Source organism: Melospiza georgiana, chromosome 7, assembly GCF_028018845.1.
Source record: "Melospiza georgiana isolate bMelGeo1 chromosome 7, bMelGeo1.pri, whole genome shotgun sequence".
In the NCBI taxonomy this organism is placed as follows: Eukaryota; Metazoa; Chordata; class Aves; order Passeriformes; family Passerellidae; genus Melospiza; species Melospiza georgiana.
In genome coordinates, this window is record NC_080436.1 from 19,660,136 (window position 1) to 19,679,374 (window position 19,239).

The 19,239-nt window shown below is 41.6% G+C and overlaps 1 protein-coding gene across 2 annotated transcripts in view; it reads left to right on the plus strand.

Moving 5' to 3' along the window:
* CHN1 (chimerin 1) overlaps window positions 1-19,239 on the plus strand; it is a 91,010-nt gene that overhangs the window by 670 nt on the left and 71,101 nt on the right. The window contains exon 1 of one of the 2 annotated variants that reach the window (XM_058028341.1): window positions 13,119-13,198. The exons of the other annotated variant lie outside the window; for it this stretch is intronic. Within the exon in view, the coding sequence (XP_057884324.1) occupies window positions 13,150-13,198 (49 nt within the window). The 5' untranslated portion in view covers window positions 13,119-13,149. Of the gene's footprint in view, window positions 1-13,118; window positions 13,199-19,239 lie in introns of those variants that run through there. 2 annotated transcript variants of the gene reach the window in all.

Consider the following 19,239-nt stretch of genomic DNA (forward strand, 5'->3'; position numbering starts at 1 on the left):
CAACATGAGGTAAATGCAGCAATGAAAGGAAAACAGAAATGAGTACAGCTAAGGTCAGTACAGAGTTAACAGGATAATCGGGATACCCTTTCTTGAAAGAAGCTCGTGCACCACGAGTGATTTCTAGTGAATAGAGGATGTCAAGTCTGTTCGTTGTGTTTAGACTGTGAATTTCATTTCAAATGTAAACAAATGGCTTGCTTTCATTGATTTCCTGATTCTTGGACTGGTACAATTTCTTAAAAGACTAAAACCAGGTTTTTGGATTTTCCTAAAAATTGACACTTGCGATATTATTTTGCATATTGAACCCCATCTGAGAAGTTTAGCACGTGTTGCAAGATAGCTCCCTGCAAACAAAATCTGTGCTGTGTTGGGTTTAGCTACCGTGCTGTCTCCCATATTTATATTTCCTGCTCGAGTTTTTCAGGATGCCATTGGTTCATAGGTCAGAGTAAACCGTCTCTGTTGTTTTATGTCTGATCTTGTCTCTGAGTTCACGGGACTTCAGGAGCTGCAGGTAGGGGGGCCCTGCAGGTTGTCAGGCGTGGGGTGAGGATCAAGCTCTTTAACTTAGAAGTGAAAGTGAACACAGAGATCAAATGGCAGATTGGCCCTTTTAGAAAAAAACCCCCGCTGTTTATGTTACATTGTATCATTTTGAATTTGATTGTTTGAAAATATGTAGTTTGTTACATTGGCACTGAAGGTAAATATTGTCGTTTCCCTAACAGAAAAAAAAAAAATTAGGCTGAAATACACACATTCTCCATGCTGAGTGTCATTATAATTTTTGTCTGCAAAAATGAAGAATATTTTAATTTTAACTTTTAAAGAAAGTGGCATTCCTATATCAGGTACCTTTTTTTTTAACTTATGTGATTCTTTTCCAATTTGTATGTGTTTGATTGACTGCATGACGTATTCTATTAATACAAATTTGCATTACAAAGTAACTTGGTGGTTTTGTGTGTTATCACATCTGTTGTTACAGTAAATGTCATTGATACATGTGAAAGATAATGAGTCAAGAGGACATAGAGTGGGGTGCTCTGCTGTGTCTGTAGTTTTTAAACATTATCTTGCTGAGGGTAAACCTCAGGATTGCACCCTTTTAAGAAAACAAAAAGTGACAATAAAACAGTGCAACAAATAAGGCTCATATGCATCAACAAATGAATGTGATGCCTTTCACAAATGTAAAAGCTTAACAGTATGTTAAGCTATGGATGCAAGTGTGTGAGTTTTGTAAATGCAGAAGTGTATGTGAGTGCAGTATCTTTGCAGATGTGGTTGTGATTAATTCATGGTTGAGCTAGCACAGCTTACTGTGTTGCTGTGAGTCCTCTGAGTGGGGTGGCTTGGCACACTTTGTCTCAGCACATAACAAAGACAGACTACAGCGTGCTTGCTTTGAGCTTCAGGAACAGTGTTCAGCCTTTATTATAAATGTTGGCTGCTGATGGGTAGTTACATTTTCAGTTACTGCACTGGAGCTACCCATAGTAAATCATTAAAAATATAACCCACAAAAGAGGGGGGGTTTGTTTATTATTTAGTAACCTCCCACCAAAGCAATATCAGCAAATTTGAGGAAAGGCAAATTAAATGTCTGAATTAATTTATCGGTTTTAAAGCATTAAGCAGCTGTAACTGTACCATTTTAAATTCACATCTATCTTATACTGATAAAATTGTCCTGAGCAACAGATCTCAGGGGAATGGTTTCTTTGGTTCTACTCACTCGCGTAAACTCTAGGCTCAATACTGCATTTTTATTTTCCCTAGCCCATAATGATCTATCACACTGAACCAAATTTCACCATTCTCAGGCTGATTCTAATAAGTTGTGCTCCAAAAGCATGTAAAATTTGACATAAATTGCCATGTAAACTTTGTTGGGCGAGGAGATTCCCCAAGTTTCCTGGGTCCCTTTCAATCAGTGTGTGCTTGTATGTGCACAGCAAGGGAGAGGAGAGGGTTGGGCAGTGTCATAACGTGCTCTAGGGAGTGTTTTATGGCTCGTTCAGTGCATAGTGCAAAGACTGTGCTAGAAGGGGACAGTCTGGAGACCAGGCTGGCATTGTTGCAGATCCTGGGTTAGCAGGGACACGCCTATCGGGAGGGTGGAAGTCAGGTCCTGTTGGAGGCTGCCCTTTGCCATTGTCCTCAGAGCAGCCCACATTGCCTGCAGTCCACACCTTTGGGTGGCGGCTTGACACTCCTGGGAAAGTTGGTTCTGAAAAGAGTTTCTAGTATTAACAATTAACATCAATTAACATAAACAACAATTAACATAAAGCCTAAGGGGTCCCTCACTTACCCTTTTCAGTTACAGCCTCTTGGCAAGATTATGATGCAGCAATAAAGTACAAGGGACGAAAAACATTAAGACCCTTCATTTCATCAGTTTTAGTTATTTTGAAATTCCTTTCTTCATCCTGTCATTGTCTCTCAGTCATGCCCTTCCAAGATACCCTGTGCTGACAGCTGGCTGTATGGAAGGTGTGTAGGGGGCTGCCCATGTTCCCTGGTACAGATGGTGGGTCTGTGATGTGGGTGATGGGAAAGAGGAGTTCAACTGCCCCACAGATGGGAAGAGAAAGAGCAGCCCCTGTTGGAATTAGTCAGCAGTGGGAGAGCCTGGAAGTGGTTAGCTGGAGACATACCTCTGTTACCTCAGTCATGCTGGCTACTTCAGGCAGTGTGTGACCCCAGCAGGGTTCATAGTTCCATAGGGTGAACACTCACAGATGTTTGCTGTGATTTCGGCCTGTTCAGGGCCAGAACTCGGGCTCCAAGATCTTTTGGGATCCAACTCAGGATATTCAATGACTGTGTGACAAAGTTGCAATGGCAGAAATAGCCTGTTGTGACCATAGGTGGTCACCTCTATGTGCCACGCCTTTTCATGGTGCCAGCAAAGCAGGGTTTCACCAGAACATTCAGTTTGTGTTTCAGTGGCCAAGCACTTGGAATGCAAGTTTGATCTAGCAGTGGAAAGCAGGTCCTGCACAAGGACTGCATGAGCAAAGGACTGGAAAACAGTCAATTTCTCTGAGAAGCAGAAAAAAATTTCTGTCTGATTCTTTTGTTTGTTGCAAGTAATAGATGCAATAGGTTTGATATCCATGTGAATTGTTTATTAAGGTTTTAAATTCATTTTATTCCACACAAAGTGTGCATTTTCACATGCAGTGTGTGTGAATGTCTGGAACTTGAGCAGATGTCCAGTTTTGTTGGTGTTTTTCCTTCTACAGCACAGTCCTGTTGTGCTGTAGGAGGAAAAACAGCAATAGAAGTTGTGGTGATTATAGGTGTAACCTCCTTTTCCTCTTTGACTGTTTCTTGCTGCCTGGTGCAGCAGCTGGAATGATGTATGAGCCATTCTCTGCCATCCCAGCACAGTCTGGTGGCTGCACGCCCAGCCTTTGGGCTGAAGCCACTTGCCTGGCTTAGCAGAGGTGGCTCAGGGATGCCCACCAGTCCTGCTGTGCTGAATCCCTGCAGGGTAGCAGCTTCCTAGTGACAGGAAAAGCAATCAGTCACGTTCCTATGGCTAGACTTCCTAAAGCCATCTGTTAATACCCTAAGATGTGAGATTGCTCAGTGACAGGCCTGAGGTGCACGCTGTTATTCCACTTGGATGACTCAACTATTGGAAAGATAACAAACAACATAGAGGGAAAAGGAGGGGAAGTATTAAGTTATCCCACTGTTTGCTTGTGTCTTTGAATATCCTGAAAAGTGTTCAAAGAAAGTCAGCATTGTACTTTGAAAGAAAAATAGTTTTGTTATGTTTAGTGCTTGCGAGTTGTCCTTGTCTTTTATGAATTCCCTTCCTGTTCATTTATTTGCTCATCAACTCTCTTGTGTGAACAAAGGAGGACATTTCAAAACAGCCAGGAGAGATCTTCATGGACATATTTGTCACTAGTTATCCCTGCTTTTGCCTTCTTGCTCGGAGCCTGCCAATGGATAAAAACTCATCCCTGAGTGTTGGTGGTTAAGAAATGAGAAACGAAGCAATTCTCTTTTAATCTTCAAAGTGCTTGCACTCTGATGAGTGGCTACAGCTGAATGGGATTAGAGACAGAGCTGTAGTCAGCATGACAGATATGGTTTTATAAGGAGATGATGAAAAAGAGCAGTTTTTAGAGAAATCTTTAGGGAAAATATCAGAATAAAAGAAACAAGCAATACACTGCTACAGGCAGAAAGGGCAGGGCCTGAGAAGCCAATGATCCCTCTGTTTCAGGGGTCCGTGCATTTCTGGAAGAGCTCATAAATAGTGATTTGCTCACTTAGCAGAATTGCTTCCACAGCTGTGAGCTCTGATGTTGTCCTGCACAGAATTAATTTTCTATGACTATTTTCTACTATGGGTATGAAGTGAACCTTTTTAAATAAGTTCTTCCATACTAGAAATAATAATTAACAAATTACTGTTTCAAGTTCTATGCATCTGTGATTAGTGTTCTCCATGCAGACTGGGCTTGCTGGCTCATGGCTGCTTCAGAAGGTAGGATATACTTATGTTGGTTCAAGCACATATTTTCCAATGTGTCAGTCTTAAAGAGAGACATTTTTCTCTAAATAAATGTTTTCTTTGCTTGGGAAAGGGCGTTAATTTTTAGAGTGCTTGGTTGGCACAGGTACAGAGACCATAAGTGCTCCTCTGATAAATGGTTCACAACAGATAATGCTGCAGATTTTCTGTAGAATAGGAAATACTCAAAAATTAATCTGCTCATTTCTTGTCTTGTGTGCAGAGCCTTCTAAGAGCAGGAAATAAACAGATCACCTAAAATTCAAGTTCTTCTCCATATTTGGCCCTGGGCTACGCTTACAACTCGTGGCTACCTGTGATTGTGAAGTTTATTGACAGAGCCCCTTAACTCAAGAGTCCAGTTGTACCAGAAAAGTCTCTGAATATGTTCCTTACCTGTAGTAGGTAATGGAATCTTGTTCATGGAATTGGGACATTTATAGTAGGGTTTTGTCACTACAGGGAACATAAAGGTAGAATTATAGGAATGGTATCTATCATGGATGCTTCTAGGCCAAAGAGAAAGTAAAAGACTGAAAACTGTTTGAAGAGGATAAGGTGAGCAACAAAGTGAGTACATATCCCATGTGGCACTGCCTGTGCTAGGTCTTTTTCAGCAGAACAGCAGTGAATTCAAAGTGATGTTTTTAACCTGGTTGCAACAGATACTCTTGAAGTGGTTAGCCCTTGCTTAAAATACTTGGGTTCACTCAGTACTGACTGATAACAAGCTAATTTTAGAGGGCATTTAAGCAATTCAACATCTAGTCACAATGGGAACTACAAATAGTCTAATTAGATGAAGCTATTTAGGGATATTAGTACAATGTTTAGGTTTGGGGTTTTTTAACATTGAAAAATGAAGGTGATTTGTTAGAAATTGAAACTATTTTAGAGGGAAACTAGACCTTCCAACTCCCATTCATGTGTCTGGGAGGAGAAGTGTCCAGGTGCTGAGAGTCATAACATTTTCTCCTAGGTACTGTGCTAACCTTTCATGATTTATAGAACCTAATGAAACAAATAAGGAGAGCAGGCTTGAAAAGGTTTTGGCAGCAATGCAATCAAAAGAAAAAAACCTGTATAGGATCTATTAACTAGTAAATTGGTATAAATTGATCAAAATACCAGAGAAGTGACACTAACAGTATAGACAGGATAAAAAATTTGAGTCATGGCTTCTCAGCTTAGTGCTTAGAAGTGTGCTTCACACAGTGGCTAGTATAAAATTGTGTTTCCTTTCAGTTGTATTAGAATAAGAATCTAAAGAAATCAGAAGTTTGAGGATTGTTGCTGAAACTGGAAAGGACATGTCCAGTTGTGTGCTCAAGTAATGAATTAAGGTGAGATTTTTTAATTTTCTCCAAGGAGATTCTCTTGTGCTGATCATTGAACAATTGCATCCCTTTCCTCCTTGACACCAGCAGGTCCACTAAGAATGGAGACAGTGTAACACAGAATCTCATCTGATGATGTTGAAGTGAAAGACACTCTGAATGTGAGGATCTAGGAAGGTTTCCTGATGTACACTTCACATTGGCCAAGGGCTGATGCTCCAGGTGTAAATGTGGGGTTTCTCCTGTTGGTTTTGGACTCGATGCTTTTTGCTTTGTCAGGTTTCGGGACTTTATTCTGTTGCTAATTCTCTTCAAGAGGTCTTACCTGCTTTTTTGAAGTGTACAAAAAGTTTTCCATTGACAGAAAGCACATCTCTGTCCAGAAAAGTTTGTGTGTACTCACAGTGGCAATAATATAGTCATAATTTAAATGCTGCTCTGATAGTAAGCTCAAAGCACAAGCCTTTTGGAAGACTGTGCCATTTTTGTTGAATAAAGGCAGATTAATCAGGATCCCCCAGGGTGTGGACATGGGTAAGTGCTCTGTGCAGTCTAAGCTGAACGAGCATTGTTGGACAGTTCAGTTTTTTCTGAGCGTGGGGTGCAGCCTGCACAGCTCAGGCTGCTGAGCTGCTCCACCCTGTGGACAGAGGTTGTACAGTTCTGCACACAAATGTCCTCACAAGGAAACAAAACAGCCCCGAGACTGGCCCAAGGGCTCTTCTGTACTTATTAGCAGAGGATGAGATGCTTCCTCCTCCCTCATAAAATCATCACCTGGCTCGGTTATTCTTTCAGTGCCATGGATTGTATCTGGCTTGTGCATCTTCACAAATGATGGCAGAAAGTTAAAAACCCTCTAGATGTTGCTTTTTGGAGTATGTGTTGAAACAAGGAAGAGTACTGTAGGGGGATACAGTATGGGTGAATGAAGATCGTATAGAATGTAATCTTATCCCCCAACAAGTTGCAGCTGGACCAATTACTAAAGATCAGGAGCAGGCCTGATCTTAACAGGCCACACCTGTAGCCAGTGAGAACAAGTGGTATAAAAGAATGGATTGGTGGGAACTGGAGTCAGATGGCTGCTGCAAGGACCAGGAAGAGTCAGTGCTTAGAGGAGATGCCTACAAGAAACATCGAGGAGGCACAAAACTCTGGTGGTATGGAATCCTTGCACTATAATGATAACAGAACTCTTGTTATGTAAGACAACAAGTACCATTTAAGGTCTCTGAAATATTTGATCATCTAAAGCATTTAACCATATAGCCAGGACTTGATAATTGCATGGTATCTGGGCCTCAGGCAGCCTCACTGGCCATGCCCAGGAAGATGCTGGGAAGAGTTTCTGTAGTTCTCTGTGCTGTTCTGAGAGTTTGGCTGTGTGTGGAGTGAGTGACAGGTCATTGTCCTGGTTCTAGTTGGGGAGAGGGAGGGAGGTTGGTCACACTCAGCTGGAATCCAATAGTGTTGCTGTGTGTGCAGCAGCCTCTGTGAATGTGTAAGAATTGGCATTTGACATTTGCAGCACTCTGAATGAAAAAGATATACATAATGATATATATGAAGTGATTTGAAAGTTATTGGAAATTGTACTCATAAAATTCTATTTATTCATTTGTCAGTCTAACTTCCATGATGTATTTTGATATGTTCATCTCTGAATTTATTTTCATGACCTTATCAGCTGTTCTGTGATAAGCATCATGGAACACTGGTCATGTTGGGGCTGGTTTGCTTTTGGTTAAGATGTTGTTAATGCTGATGGGATGTGATAAAGTGGTCTGTTTTTCATGTGACCAAAGCTTAGTCCCTTGGGAGAATGCATTAGGAAAACTGCATTCTCTGGTAGTGGCTCTCTGAAGAGGTTGCAGGCTGGACTTTCCTGCTCACAGTGAGCAGGTATGTTTCTTTTGGTCTCTGTCAGTTCTGTGAGGGAGCCGCTGTCACATCCAGCTTTGGTGCAGCTGGCAGGATCTGGCTCTGCTGAGCACCTCATGTGGTTGGGTCTGGGTATCTGGTGCTGGTGGGAGGTGATGGTTTCCTCTGCTACGGTGCTCATCTCCATCTCCTTCCTGCTTCCTTTGTTGCAAGAGCAGTCTTGCCATTTAAGAAGCTAAAATAAAAATATATGTTTTCTGATCTCGATCAGAAGCTGGCTGTCCCAAGGCAGCTTGCTTGTGTGAAAGTTCACTCTAAACATAAAGGTGAAACTCTGCTTCCTAAATACTAGAGTTGTTTTGTTGCCCACTGCGTTGTGGTGTGCTATCACAGCTGCAACCCTTTAAATTGCATAGCAGGTACAACTGAGCATCATAGACTCACAGAGGGGTTTCAGTTGGAAGGGATCTTAAAGGTCATCTATTTCCTACACCCTTGCCATGGGCAGGAACACCTTCCACCAGAGCAGAGCCCTGTCCAGCCTGGCCTTGAACACTTTCAACGATGGGGAAGCCGCAACTTCTCTGGGCAGCCTGTTCAGTGCCTCAGCACCCTCACAGTATTTCATGTAGGAAAGTTTTAGGGTACTGCTGCAGCAGTGGATAAGGAGAGAATAAAATTATTTCTTGAGTGGTGTAAATAGGAGACTGTGTAAAAAGGAGAGCAGTTCTGAAAAACAGACTTAGTGCTTTAGTGCAGCTCCTGACCATTCCTTGTGCTCACATTGCTCATAAGTCATTCTCCTCAATGCTGAATTAGTATCTGATACATGTGCAGTCCAGAGCTGACTACAGACTATAAAAGTTGCTGATAATTATTTGGTAGGGCCATCTTCCAGTGTTTTTCAGCTGTGCTGTATGGTTTCCATGTGAATCTGGACACAGTGTTTCAGTGCAATCTGGAATAATTTTTTATTTTAAAAAGCAGCCTACAAAAAACCCCCAAACAGGATGTATTTCTTCCTCACCTCTCTCTTACAGCAAAACATGCACATGTGGGTTTATCCTTCCAATTAAGGAAGCATAATTTTGACAAAGCAATTACTTCTACTGATTTCCTTTTTGGCTTTTTTTTTTCTCTTTTAAGCAGTATATTTATAAATGGGACTTAACAAAAGTTGAGAAAAATCTTCAGTTGTTTAATAGAAACAGAAGGGGAGGAAGCTTGTCACAGCATCCATTTCCAGTGGTGAGCTCATGGCCTGTAGCTGTGCTGTTGCTTTATTGTGGTGCTCAGGGAGCTCCTGGCTGACCTGTGTGTTTCCCAATGCCACATCATGTCAAAGCAAGCTGTGCCCACAGTCCCCTCCCTGCAGCCTTGTGTGCCCCTCCTCAGTGGCAGAGCAGCAAGCACGGCAGGAACTCCATGGAGCATCTTGTATTCCGTAGATTTTATTGAAACTGTACTTTGTATGCCGAAACCCCCACCCCAATCCACCTCCAGCTGCATTAGACCAAAGATGATAGTTGTGTCTCGACTTGCTCTTCTGCAGGCTCAGAATCAGCAGGAGCTGAGCTGTGGTCCCTGTGTCCCAGCTGTCCCAAAGCCTGGTGAGCCCCAGGTGGGACAGGGCATGCAGCACTCTGGGACAGGGACCCAAGCAGCCTCTGGGATGAGTGAGTTGCAGACTGATCTGTCAGAGGGAGAGCTCACTCTGGCTAACTCAGCTTCTTGGTGGTTTTTCTCACTTAGTAGGAAGGTCTATGAAAAGCAGAAAGGTCTTTTTTATTGCTTTTTTTGGGTGAGGTGGTGGTGATGCTGCTGTTATAGTGATTTTTAAATGTAAAACCCTGGCATTTTCCCTATCCCACTGCTGTGCGAGAGCAGCTGTGGGAGGCACAGGCAGGGCTTGTCATGTCTCAGAGCTGTCTTACCATTTGCCCTTCTTTCTCTGTGGATATCCTGTGTATCACAGTCTCTGACAATTGCTTGCAACATTCTGCCTCACAGCAGTTTTCACCAAGCTGTGTCAGGCCAGGACCATTTTTAAATTATAAGATTGATTTTTGATCTGTCACATCCTATCACTATCCTTCTGTCTGTCTGTTTGTTTTCCTGTGCTGTCAATTACCATTATAGGGTTCTTTTTATAAAGTCTAAGTGGGGCTGACGACACAAAAATAGCTGTTATCCAGAGAGACAAATCTGGCTGGGGTAATACTGGGTTAGCAAGGCTTGGGAATAGAGATACTGATCTTTCTTTGATGAACTCATCTGTAAGGGCCTTTGCTTCTCTCACCAGCTACTGTTCCTATTTTCTGTTTAGATGTCTTATGTAGGACTAAGTCTGCTTTTCACTTGTGGACAGTTCCATGGGATCTTGGTTCCAGTAAGAATGCTTTGATATCCTAGAAATGCAGCTCATAATTGTTGGAAACCTGTTTAACATGATCACATGAGAGCTAATAACCCAAGTTTCCATTACTTGTGGACAAATTTGTCTTTCTTCTAATTAGTGGAGAAAAAAGAGAAAGAAAACAATTTCAAAAGAGAGACAAGAAAACCATCTGAGTTCATCTTGTGTAGAGGGAAAGAAACATGGAGTTAACTGAAAAAGGACCTGGAGGTTATCTCTGAGCATTGATCATATCAAGCTTTCCAGCTATTTCTGGATTCCTTCAGGGCAGTACCAAACCTCTGTTCAGCTCTCCTTCCAGCGGCCTGTTCCCAGCTCCCCTGACCTGCTTTTCTGCCCCCAAACCCAGAAGGAGCTGAGGACAGCGGGGAAGCCCATGCAGACAAGCTCTCAGTGCTTGCAGAGCTGCTGAAGCGCCTCTGAGGCCGTTTGGCTGTTGCCCCAGTCACACAGTGTGCTGGGGGCTGCAGGAGTGCACCCAGAGCACAGCTTCTCCCTGGGCTGGCCCTGCTCTCTCTCCTTTGTCTGCTTCCTGCCTAGTGCAGCAGATGAGCCTGCCAGGGAGGAAAACCATTATGAAAAAGATGGATGTAATGCTATAAACAGGGAGGGGCTGTTGGGTGAAAAGCTTTCACCATAGTTCATTGGCTGCAGTTATAATAGTGAGCCATGGCATTGCCAAAAGGAAATGTGAAGTTTTCAGCTTTTCTACCTGGAGCATCCTAATTCATTTCTTTGGAGGCCTCTTGAATGTTTTATATGAGAAGCAGACGAGGTAAGGAGTGGTGCGTCTCAGACTGGGGAGAAGCTCACAGCAATCAGAAAATGCCTTTTGGAATAAAATCTTAAATTCCAATTTAAAAAAGGCATCCTACCACATTGTTTCCATTTCCTGTCTCAGACCCTGGCAATAATTTTTTTAGGACTGTCCTTCATGACACTGTAAAAAGCAATCACGATCTTGGGCTGGGTTACTTTACTTGGTAGTTGCTTCTGTTCTGAAAGTAAGGATGTAAATACAAACCGTGTTTTTGCCTGAGCAATGGTGTGTGTTATTGACAATTGTTTTAGAAAATGAAAAATCTGTTTGTAATAGGAATCATAATAGGCTTTTTATAACTTGATGGTGTAAGAGTTTAAATGGGTCAAGTCTGTGGAAGGAGAAGCTGCATTGGTTTGGCCATCTGACACAGCTGGAGTGATGTGCTTTGGAATATGTGAGTCTGTCTTGATGCCAGTTGTAACAGCAGTCAGAAACCAGATCTGCTCTTACTTTTTCTCTGGAAGGCTCTGATTTTTGCCTGGGCTGCTAATGGGTGGCTTGGTTTAGTTTCTTTTTTTTTTTTTATTTACCCCGGGAGGTTACCTGGGAGGTTAATGAATGCACAGCAACTATCTTCGGCTGAAATGCAAAGTTGGACAAGTTCTCAGTGGGTTTTTACCAAGGGGTAGGGGGGCAGAGTCAGTCTTGTGCTCTTTTATTGAGGTTTAGCTTTTGGTAAAGCCACAATACTCTACTTAAAAGTGTATTTTAGAGTAGGAAAGTGAACTTATGTTCATTATGTTGGTGTTGTGTGTGGAAAAACGAATCAAAGCAACCAAGCAAACTGTGATAAAGCACATCTCCCCTTTCAGCAAATTAGGGGATTATGCAATGGATGGAGGGGTTGTATTTCAAAAGTGCTTCTCCTGGACAGACATTGTCTTCTGGGTAGAAGATTAATTTACAGCTAGAAGGCACTTTTACATGATAGCATGTTGGTTTTTTTCACTAGTAGGATAACTGTTCAGAATATTTGTGTAATCAAACTCCAATCAATATTCCCTGTTAGATGTGTTGGAGAAATGAAGACAAAAATGTATTTCTGTGAATGCCTTGAGACCATGGCTATAACAGTTGTCACTGGCTTGAAGTTATGGTAAAACTGCTGTGCCCTTGTTAGTGTTATTAATGTTTGGAGGAAATGAAGCAAGCAATGGGAAATGAGCTTTGTCTTTTTGCAGGCAGACTTTTAAAATAGGAGACAGAGAAGGATTTGCAGAAGAAAAAATAGGAAAGAAAATGTCAAAGGGTAAATGTTTTCTCCTGTATTATCCCTTGCTATGGTTGGAATGAGAGAGTATGAGAGCAATAGCCTCAACAGATATTTCTGCAGCCTTCCATGTGAGTTTAACTTGCCATGACCAAAACAGTGTCTACAGAGAAAACCAGTCTGGGTTTCAAAACAAAGAAATCTGATTGCAGTGTTCAAGCTTGTGCAACCTGACATTACTCTGAATTCACAGTGAACAAGAATTTGCTTTACTGAATCTAAAAGGTACTTGGAAAAATTTCCTGTTAAATCTAAAAGAGGCAATTAATCCAATAAAGGCCTATTTCTGAAAATTTTGACCTTGTGAAATTAGACTGCAGTAGACCTTTCAAATAACCCATGGGGAGGATGGGAAACTCATTGATCCATCTCTTCAGGGCTGTGGTCAGATGTAGCCAGTTCTGTCACAATGAATTAAAAAAAAAAAGCTGTTTTTCTTTTAAACACATACATTAGAGAGGCATATTTGATTTTGACAACATCTTCAGTTGGAAGTTGTTTACTGTGTAAATTAGACATTTCAGGATACATGTGGTGATGTAAATGAGAGGGTTACAAGACAGTCTTTGGCCTGACTGTTGTTTTACCTGCGGCTGACCTGAGATCCATGTCAGGAAGCAATTCCCACCGTGTCTGTCTTTTCTTAGATAGCAAAGGGGGTGTTCCCAGGAGTACTGAAAATCAGCAGCAGCCTGTTGTCTGGTGACTAAGATACAGAAAGTAACATTAAATTTCATCTTTATTAAATGCCCACAAGGTGGCACTTGTCATCTTTTTACCTCTCTGAGAGCCAAATTTCTATACTTGAAGCAACACTAGGAAATAATACTAGATGTTTTGAAACTTTAAGAGTAAGCTACCTGTGCTTTCATGGCATATTTCCTCACCCCGTTAAGCTACTGTCGAGAGAAATGCAATGGTAAGAAAAATTTGTCTATGTGTCTATGTTTTTGTCTATGTGAAAGCTTCACTTTAAAATTTAAGATATTTAAGATTAATTTTTTTTACTGTAAAAGATATAATTTTTTTTTGATTTCTCATGATTTATGCAGTCATGTGCCAGTATTTTATTTGGCAAAGAGGAGGAAAAATGAATACTTGCTTCCTTTGCTTTGGTTAAATGAAAATCTAGAAATTAATGATTTGCAACCTGGTCTAATCACTTAGAGGATGAGTTCATTTCACTGCAGCAGTACTTGTGATAAGCAAAATATTACTACTTAAAATTTCCCATCATTCAAAAAGAGGCAATAATAATAGACCTGCTCATAAAAGTCATTGAACTCTGGCTGTTTTCACTGGGTCTCTCATTCAACCCCGTTAGAAGCATTCTCACAGAATTTATTGTTGTCAGATCAGACCCTGTAGAACCAGGATGGCAGTGTGATCCATTTTCTCTTTCCCCCTCAAGACTGATGTAATTATCAGAGCATGCCCTTCTTTAGGCCCCTTCCCTTTTGCTGAGTGTGCTTTCTCGTGTCCCCCTTGGTCACATCTGAGAAATGCCATTAGCCCTTGTAGCTTTCTGGGGCATTGTGCACACTGACTGTCTCTTAATCATTTTTTCTCCAGTAATAATAAGAGTAGTAAAAGAAAAAGCGCAAGAGGATGAAAGAGCAAATAAAAATAAGTTTTCAATATTAAAAATTTCTGGGGCACAGGATGTGTGATGTAGTGCCATCTTGCAACTGAAGGGATGCATTCATTATTGGTGCCTGTTTTCAGTGATTTGCATCTTTCCCTTAGACTGTATTTTATTCTTGTTCTCCTCCCAGATGGGAATGCCTCTGAAAAGGAGAAGAAAATACATGGATTTGTTTTGTTGCTTAGATAACTCAAACATCATTTAATTTTAAAGGTCTAAAGCTGACCATGTGCATTTGAATTTATGGGCATTGGAAAGTGTAGCTACCTGTGCCAAAGGATAAGGTAAAGAAGTAAAACTTCCTGTAAGAAGAGTTGTCACTGGTGACTGTCACCTCTGCCCACAAGCTTGGGCACGTCCCTGTGGGTGGGTGGCTGCAGTGGTGCAGTGCCGTTCCTGAGTGCCAGCTCTCCAGGGCTGCCCTGGGACCTCTGCCTGCAGATTGCCATCCCCTGGCAGAGACAAACCATGTGAGCTGGCAAAAGCTCCTTTTTGCACCTGGAGGCAGTTTGCCTCTGTGCTCAGAGTGGGATGTAGCTGGAATTTAGCAGTGCCTCACTCCAGCTCCCACCGGGATGGGCTGTGTCGTGTCAACAGCACGATGGGCTCAGAGCAGGGGATGCCCTGCTGGGAGGGGTGCTGTCTGCACACCACTGAGGTCCCTGCTGAGCTCTAACACCTGCCAGCTTGTTGAACTGGGTGCCTGTCTGATGTCTTTTCCCTTCCTGGAGAAGGTGGAGAAAATAGATGGTGGTTTATTGGGAGACTTTTGCGCTGAAGCTCCTTTACAGCATTGGTGTCTTAGGAAGAGCCTTGATATGTCTAAAAGTTTTCAAAGCATTTTTCTTTTCCTTAATTCAAAGGAATTTGGGTGCCAAAGATAACATTAAAGAAGCATCAAAGACTCAATAACATTCTAGAAGTATCAGTCATAGTCACTGAGTGACATACAGAAATGTGGTGCCTATTGCCTGGGGTGTTCTCAGCCCTGTGGGGATGTTCCATTAACAAAGGAAATTCTGGGATGCCCAGGTTGTGAAACCCTAAGCGATTTCTACATGGCCCCAGGCCATATGTGCCATCAGGTTCTTGTCATTAATGTCTTGGTTTTAAGTCACTAATGGAGCAACATTACATTTGGGTAAACATTATTTATTCAGTGACTTCTAAACCCCAATTCTTTTTGTAAAATAACAGTATAAGAGGTTTTGTTTAAGAGAAAAGAAATATTCCAAAAAGTTGCATGTCATATCCTTTAAAATGTGTTATAAGTCTGTGCAAGATATTTTGGTCAGAAATAGTTTGTTGCCCCTTTGCTTTGGAAAGATGAAGGCAGGACAAGATTGAGCCATAGGATCATTTCCCTTTTTCTATTCATGTGAAGGAGTTAAATGCTAAAAAAGTATTTGTTTCTAAGAAAACATTTCTTGCCAGGTAAGAAAGCTTGACCACAGCTTTCTGTTTTGTTTATGGACACTGACTGAAGTGCAGTTCTCTACAGCCTTTGGCAGCTGTGTGTGGCACCCTAATCCAGGGTTGTTTCCACAGGACCCTCTGCTGCAATGGGCAGCAGCCACACATGTGACACTTGCTCTTTGCATCAAGGTCCTGCTCCTACCCACCACCCATGGCAGATTGTCATCCAGCTTACTGCTCCTGGTAGCAGAGGGGTGCAGAGGGCCTTTGTGCAAAGAGAAGAGCATCCCAAGGTCTGGTCTAGGAGCAATGAAAGATGTTTGGTGTGTGTGTCCCTTACTTCTTCCCTGCACATGCTATGGACAGGAAGGGCTTGGTGTTTTCTGCACCATCTACCTTGCTGTCCCTCTCCAGAAGCTGCCTGGAATTATCTTCCCCTCCTGCTGCCAGCTGCACAGGGGCTTCTGCAAAACACTTCGGTGCTGCTGCAGCCAAGGATCAGCTTCTCATATTTACCCTGAAACCATGGAGCTGTAGCCCATCTGTTTTAGTGCTGCTGCCTAGGGCAGTGGCTGTATTCAGCCTTCAATTAACTCAGTGCTGTTTGAGTTTTATTTTGGTTGGAGTGTGTAAAAGGCCTCACTGCTAGGGCTTGCTTGGCTGCTGCTGAAAACATTTTGTGATGGCTTGAGCTTAGTTTCTGAAATGCTCTTGGCACTTGTACTTTGAAAAACAGAGATGAAATGACATTTTCTGTTAAATTGTGCTGGTTTTTGTGGCTTGAGAATCTCACCAGCAAATAAATTATGGCTTTGTTTCTCTAAGCCAAGTGTTTTTTTAATGTGCATCCATTGGGCATAGAGAAGGTGCTAATAAGGAAGATCTGGGGGCTGGAGACAAATTTTCTAGAAGTTGCTTTTCAGGCACAAAAAGGAGTCTGTTGTATGGGTCAGCAAATGGCCACATCCACTGGCCATGAATCTCTCCAGGAGTTAATTTTTGATACATGCTGCTGCCAAACAAAGCAAGAACGGCCTCTTACAAGACATGCCTTCTGGTTAGTGCCTAGCTGGAGCTTACAGAAGAATGTTTATACTTTCTTGCATCTTTTCATGTTTGTGACTTACACCATTCTTGGGTCCTAGCCAGTTCAGAACATGAAATCAGACTTTTTTTTCTCCTGACCATGTTGGTATTTGGTCCACATGGCTGAGAACTGGCCTCTTCCACAAAGATCCCCGCCTGAGGCCTCACCTGTATTCAATAGAGATATCATCACATAAAACCAAAGGTTGGGGTAAGAGCTGCTGTCTCAGCAGATGGATGATTGTTTGCTCCCAGACAACATTAATCTCAGCTGTTAGAGATGACCAAGGTGCAGGTACTGATATCCAGCAAAAGAAAACTAAAACTAAATTCTCTACAGTAAATCTTGAAGTCCTACATTGCTTTATGGGGTTATCCTGATCAGTTAAGCTGCTGCTGCTCCTCTACCCTTGAACTGGCTGAGAAACTGCCATTTCAAGCAGAGGTAAATATTTTTATTCTTTCTTTAAAAGGAATACACAAAGGCAAGCACTCTAAACAGTTTGAGGCAACAGTAACAGTTTTCATATCTGCAGTTAAAATGTACACTCTGAAAGTACTGCAGTTGTCCAAATTTATATAGTGGATAAAATAGGAGTGGGTAAGAAAGAAGCAAAAAAAGTAGGGAAATGCTACATTGTAATGTCACAATTAGTCACATTTGTGTTTATGGAAAATCTGAGATGTTCTCCTAGTGTTTGTGTCTGTGTATATGAACTTCTAAATGGCTGTATGGTTGTTTGTTGGCGACCATTTCTGTGGAAGTGAGTATTTCTGATGGTCAGTCTGTGTTTGTCAATTTGGCTCATGCTCGAGACACATAGTTAACTTTTTTTTATTGTGAATTGTTGTGCTCAAAGGAGGGCATTCTGTACTCAAAGAGCAATGCTCCTGCCCACTGTGACATTTCTGACTGTTGCCAGAAGCTGCCTGTTGTGCTGTTCTGAGCTTTTTTTCTCTGTTTTCTCTGCATTTAAGCAAATAGCAAGGAACCTTGGGGTAGAGATGAGACAAAGTGGCTTCAGAATGAGATGCTGAGCAGGTGGAGTGGGATAGACAGGGGAGTCCTAACAGGACAACACTGGGGAGCAAACCAAAGCACTGCTCAAGGGTGAGGGGAGAGGTCTTGCATGGAGGTGGAGATTTCCCCCCCATTGGGGGAAAGCAAAGTCCTGGAAAAGAAAGGAGTGTGTTGTGAATCAAGAGGATGATGGCAAGCAAGAGCTGGGTATCCAGAATTTCTCTTGTGATTAGAATATAAGGAAACCAGAGGTAGATCTTCAGGAAACTTTGTGCTTCTGAATGAAACAAAGTGAGAAAAGATGAGCCACTTGGATCATCCTCAGGATTCTACCTATATTGACTGATGGCATTAAATAATGCTTGTACAAACTGCCAGAGTAAGAACAAACACTATGTCTGAGTTGCTCGGAGTAAAGGTGGTGTAACACCACTTGTCAAAAGCTCTATAGGAAGCTGAAGAAAAGTGTTTACTGTGTTATGTGGTAAATTTGGCTTATGGGAAATCTGTGTGGTTTTTAAGTACATATCATCTGCACTGTGTTTGTAGCCCAGTTAATTCTAAGGGAAAGTATCTGTCAGCTTGAAACGGGTCTCAGTTTGAAATTGCAACTTTTGTGCATGTCCCTGATCTAAAATGTCCTTGCTGATGAGAGTGCCTTCATACTGGTGAAAATCTGACCAGTGCTGGTAGGATCACAGAGCTGATAGCATCAGGTTATGTATTTGTTTTCCCTAATGCTTTAGGCCTTTGGAGAAGAGTAGCTTTAAGTTGAATTGCATCTCACTTAGGGCAGAAAATACAGTTAAGATAGATCCTGATGCACAGCTTGTAGAAAATTATTTTATCCTGGAAACATTTAGCAGAGCTGAGTTACTGTGAAAAAAATCTGAGAACTGACAGTGTACTTTATTGCATTAATTAGAACGTGCTGCAGCATTAGTGAGAAAATGTATTTTGGGTTCCACATTTTCTGTGGGTTTTTTATCATGCCTGTAAGTGCTTTTCAGATCCCTAATTGGAGATGCTGTATGTGGAAGCCTGTACTATCTGAAAATCAAACCCTTTTCCTTATAATGAATTTCTAAATATTTTTGATGTATTAAATGGGACCACATCAGTTAACCTTTAAAAACAGATAACTAACTAATAGACAGGGCTGGTGTTCATGCTTATTCTATCTCATCTTTGTGTAGTAGGATAGTTTGAGTCATAGAAACATTCTTGCTCAGAAGCAAACACTACAAACCCTCTGCTTCACTCTTTCACTGTGCTTGTGTTTGCTACTGCACTTTAAAAAAAAATCACAATAAAAATCACCTTTTGTTTTTTCATTGCTTCGTGTGGGATGGCTGGAGGGTATTCTCACACTGTAAAGGCAATAAAGCTCACCGACGGATTTTTTTTCTAACAAAATCCTTCTGCACAGCTGCATAACATAAATCATTCCTTCCCATTTCTGAATGTTAGCTATTTCTTCTATGAAAGTACCTGCTGTTCTTGCCTGACTTTAACAAGGTTTGAGGTTTTTTGTTTGGCACAAATATTGTCACTTTTTAGTTTTATAACCACGATGCCCTTAGCTGTAGCAATTGCAGGGCTTGAGTGTGAGCAAGTACAGGTTAGACTGCCAAGATGTTTTTATTTTCATAACAGTCAGCTCATATTTTAAAAATACAGTGTGTGTTGTCCTTTACTTAAATTATTTATTTGTGAATTCAACTAGTGCATATATTGCCAAAACCCAGAGTATATCAAAAGTAAATTCAGGTGGTGGAGTAAGAGTTGTCTT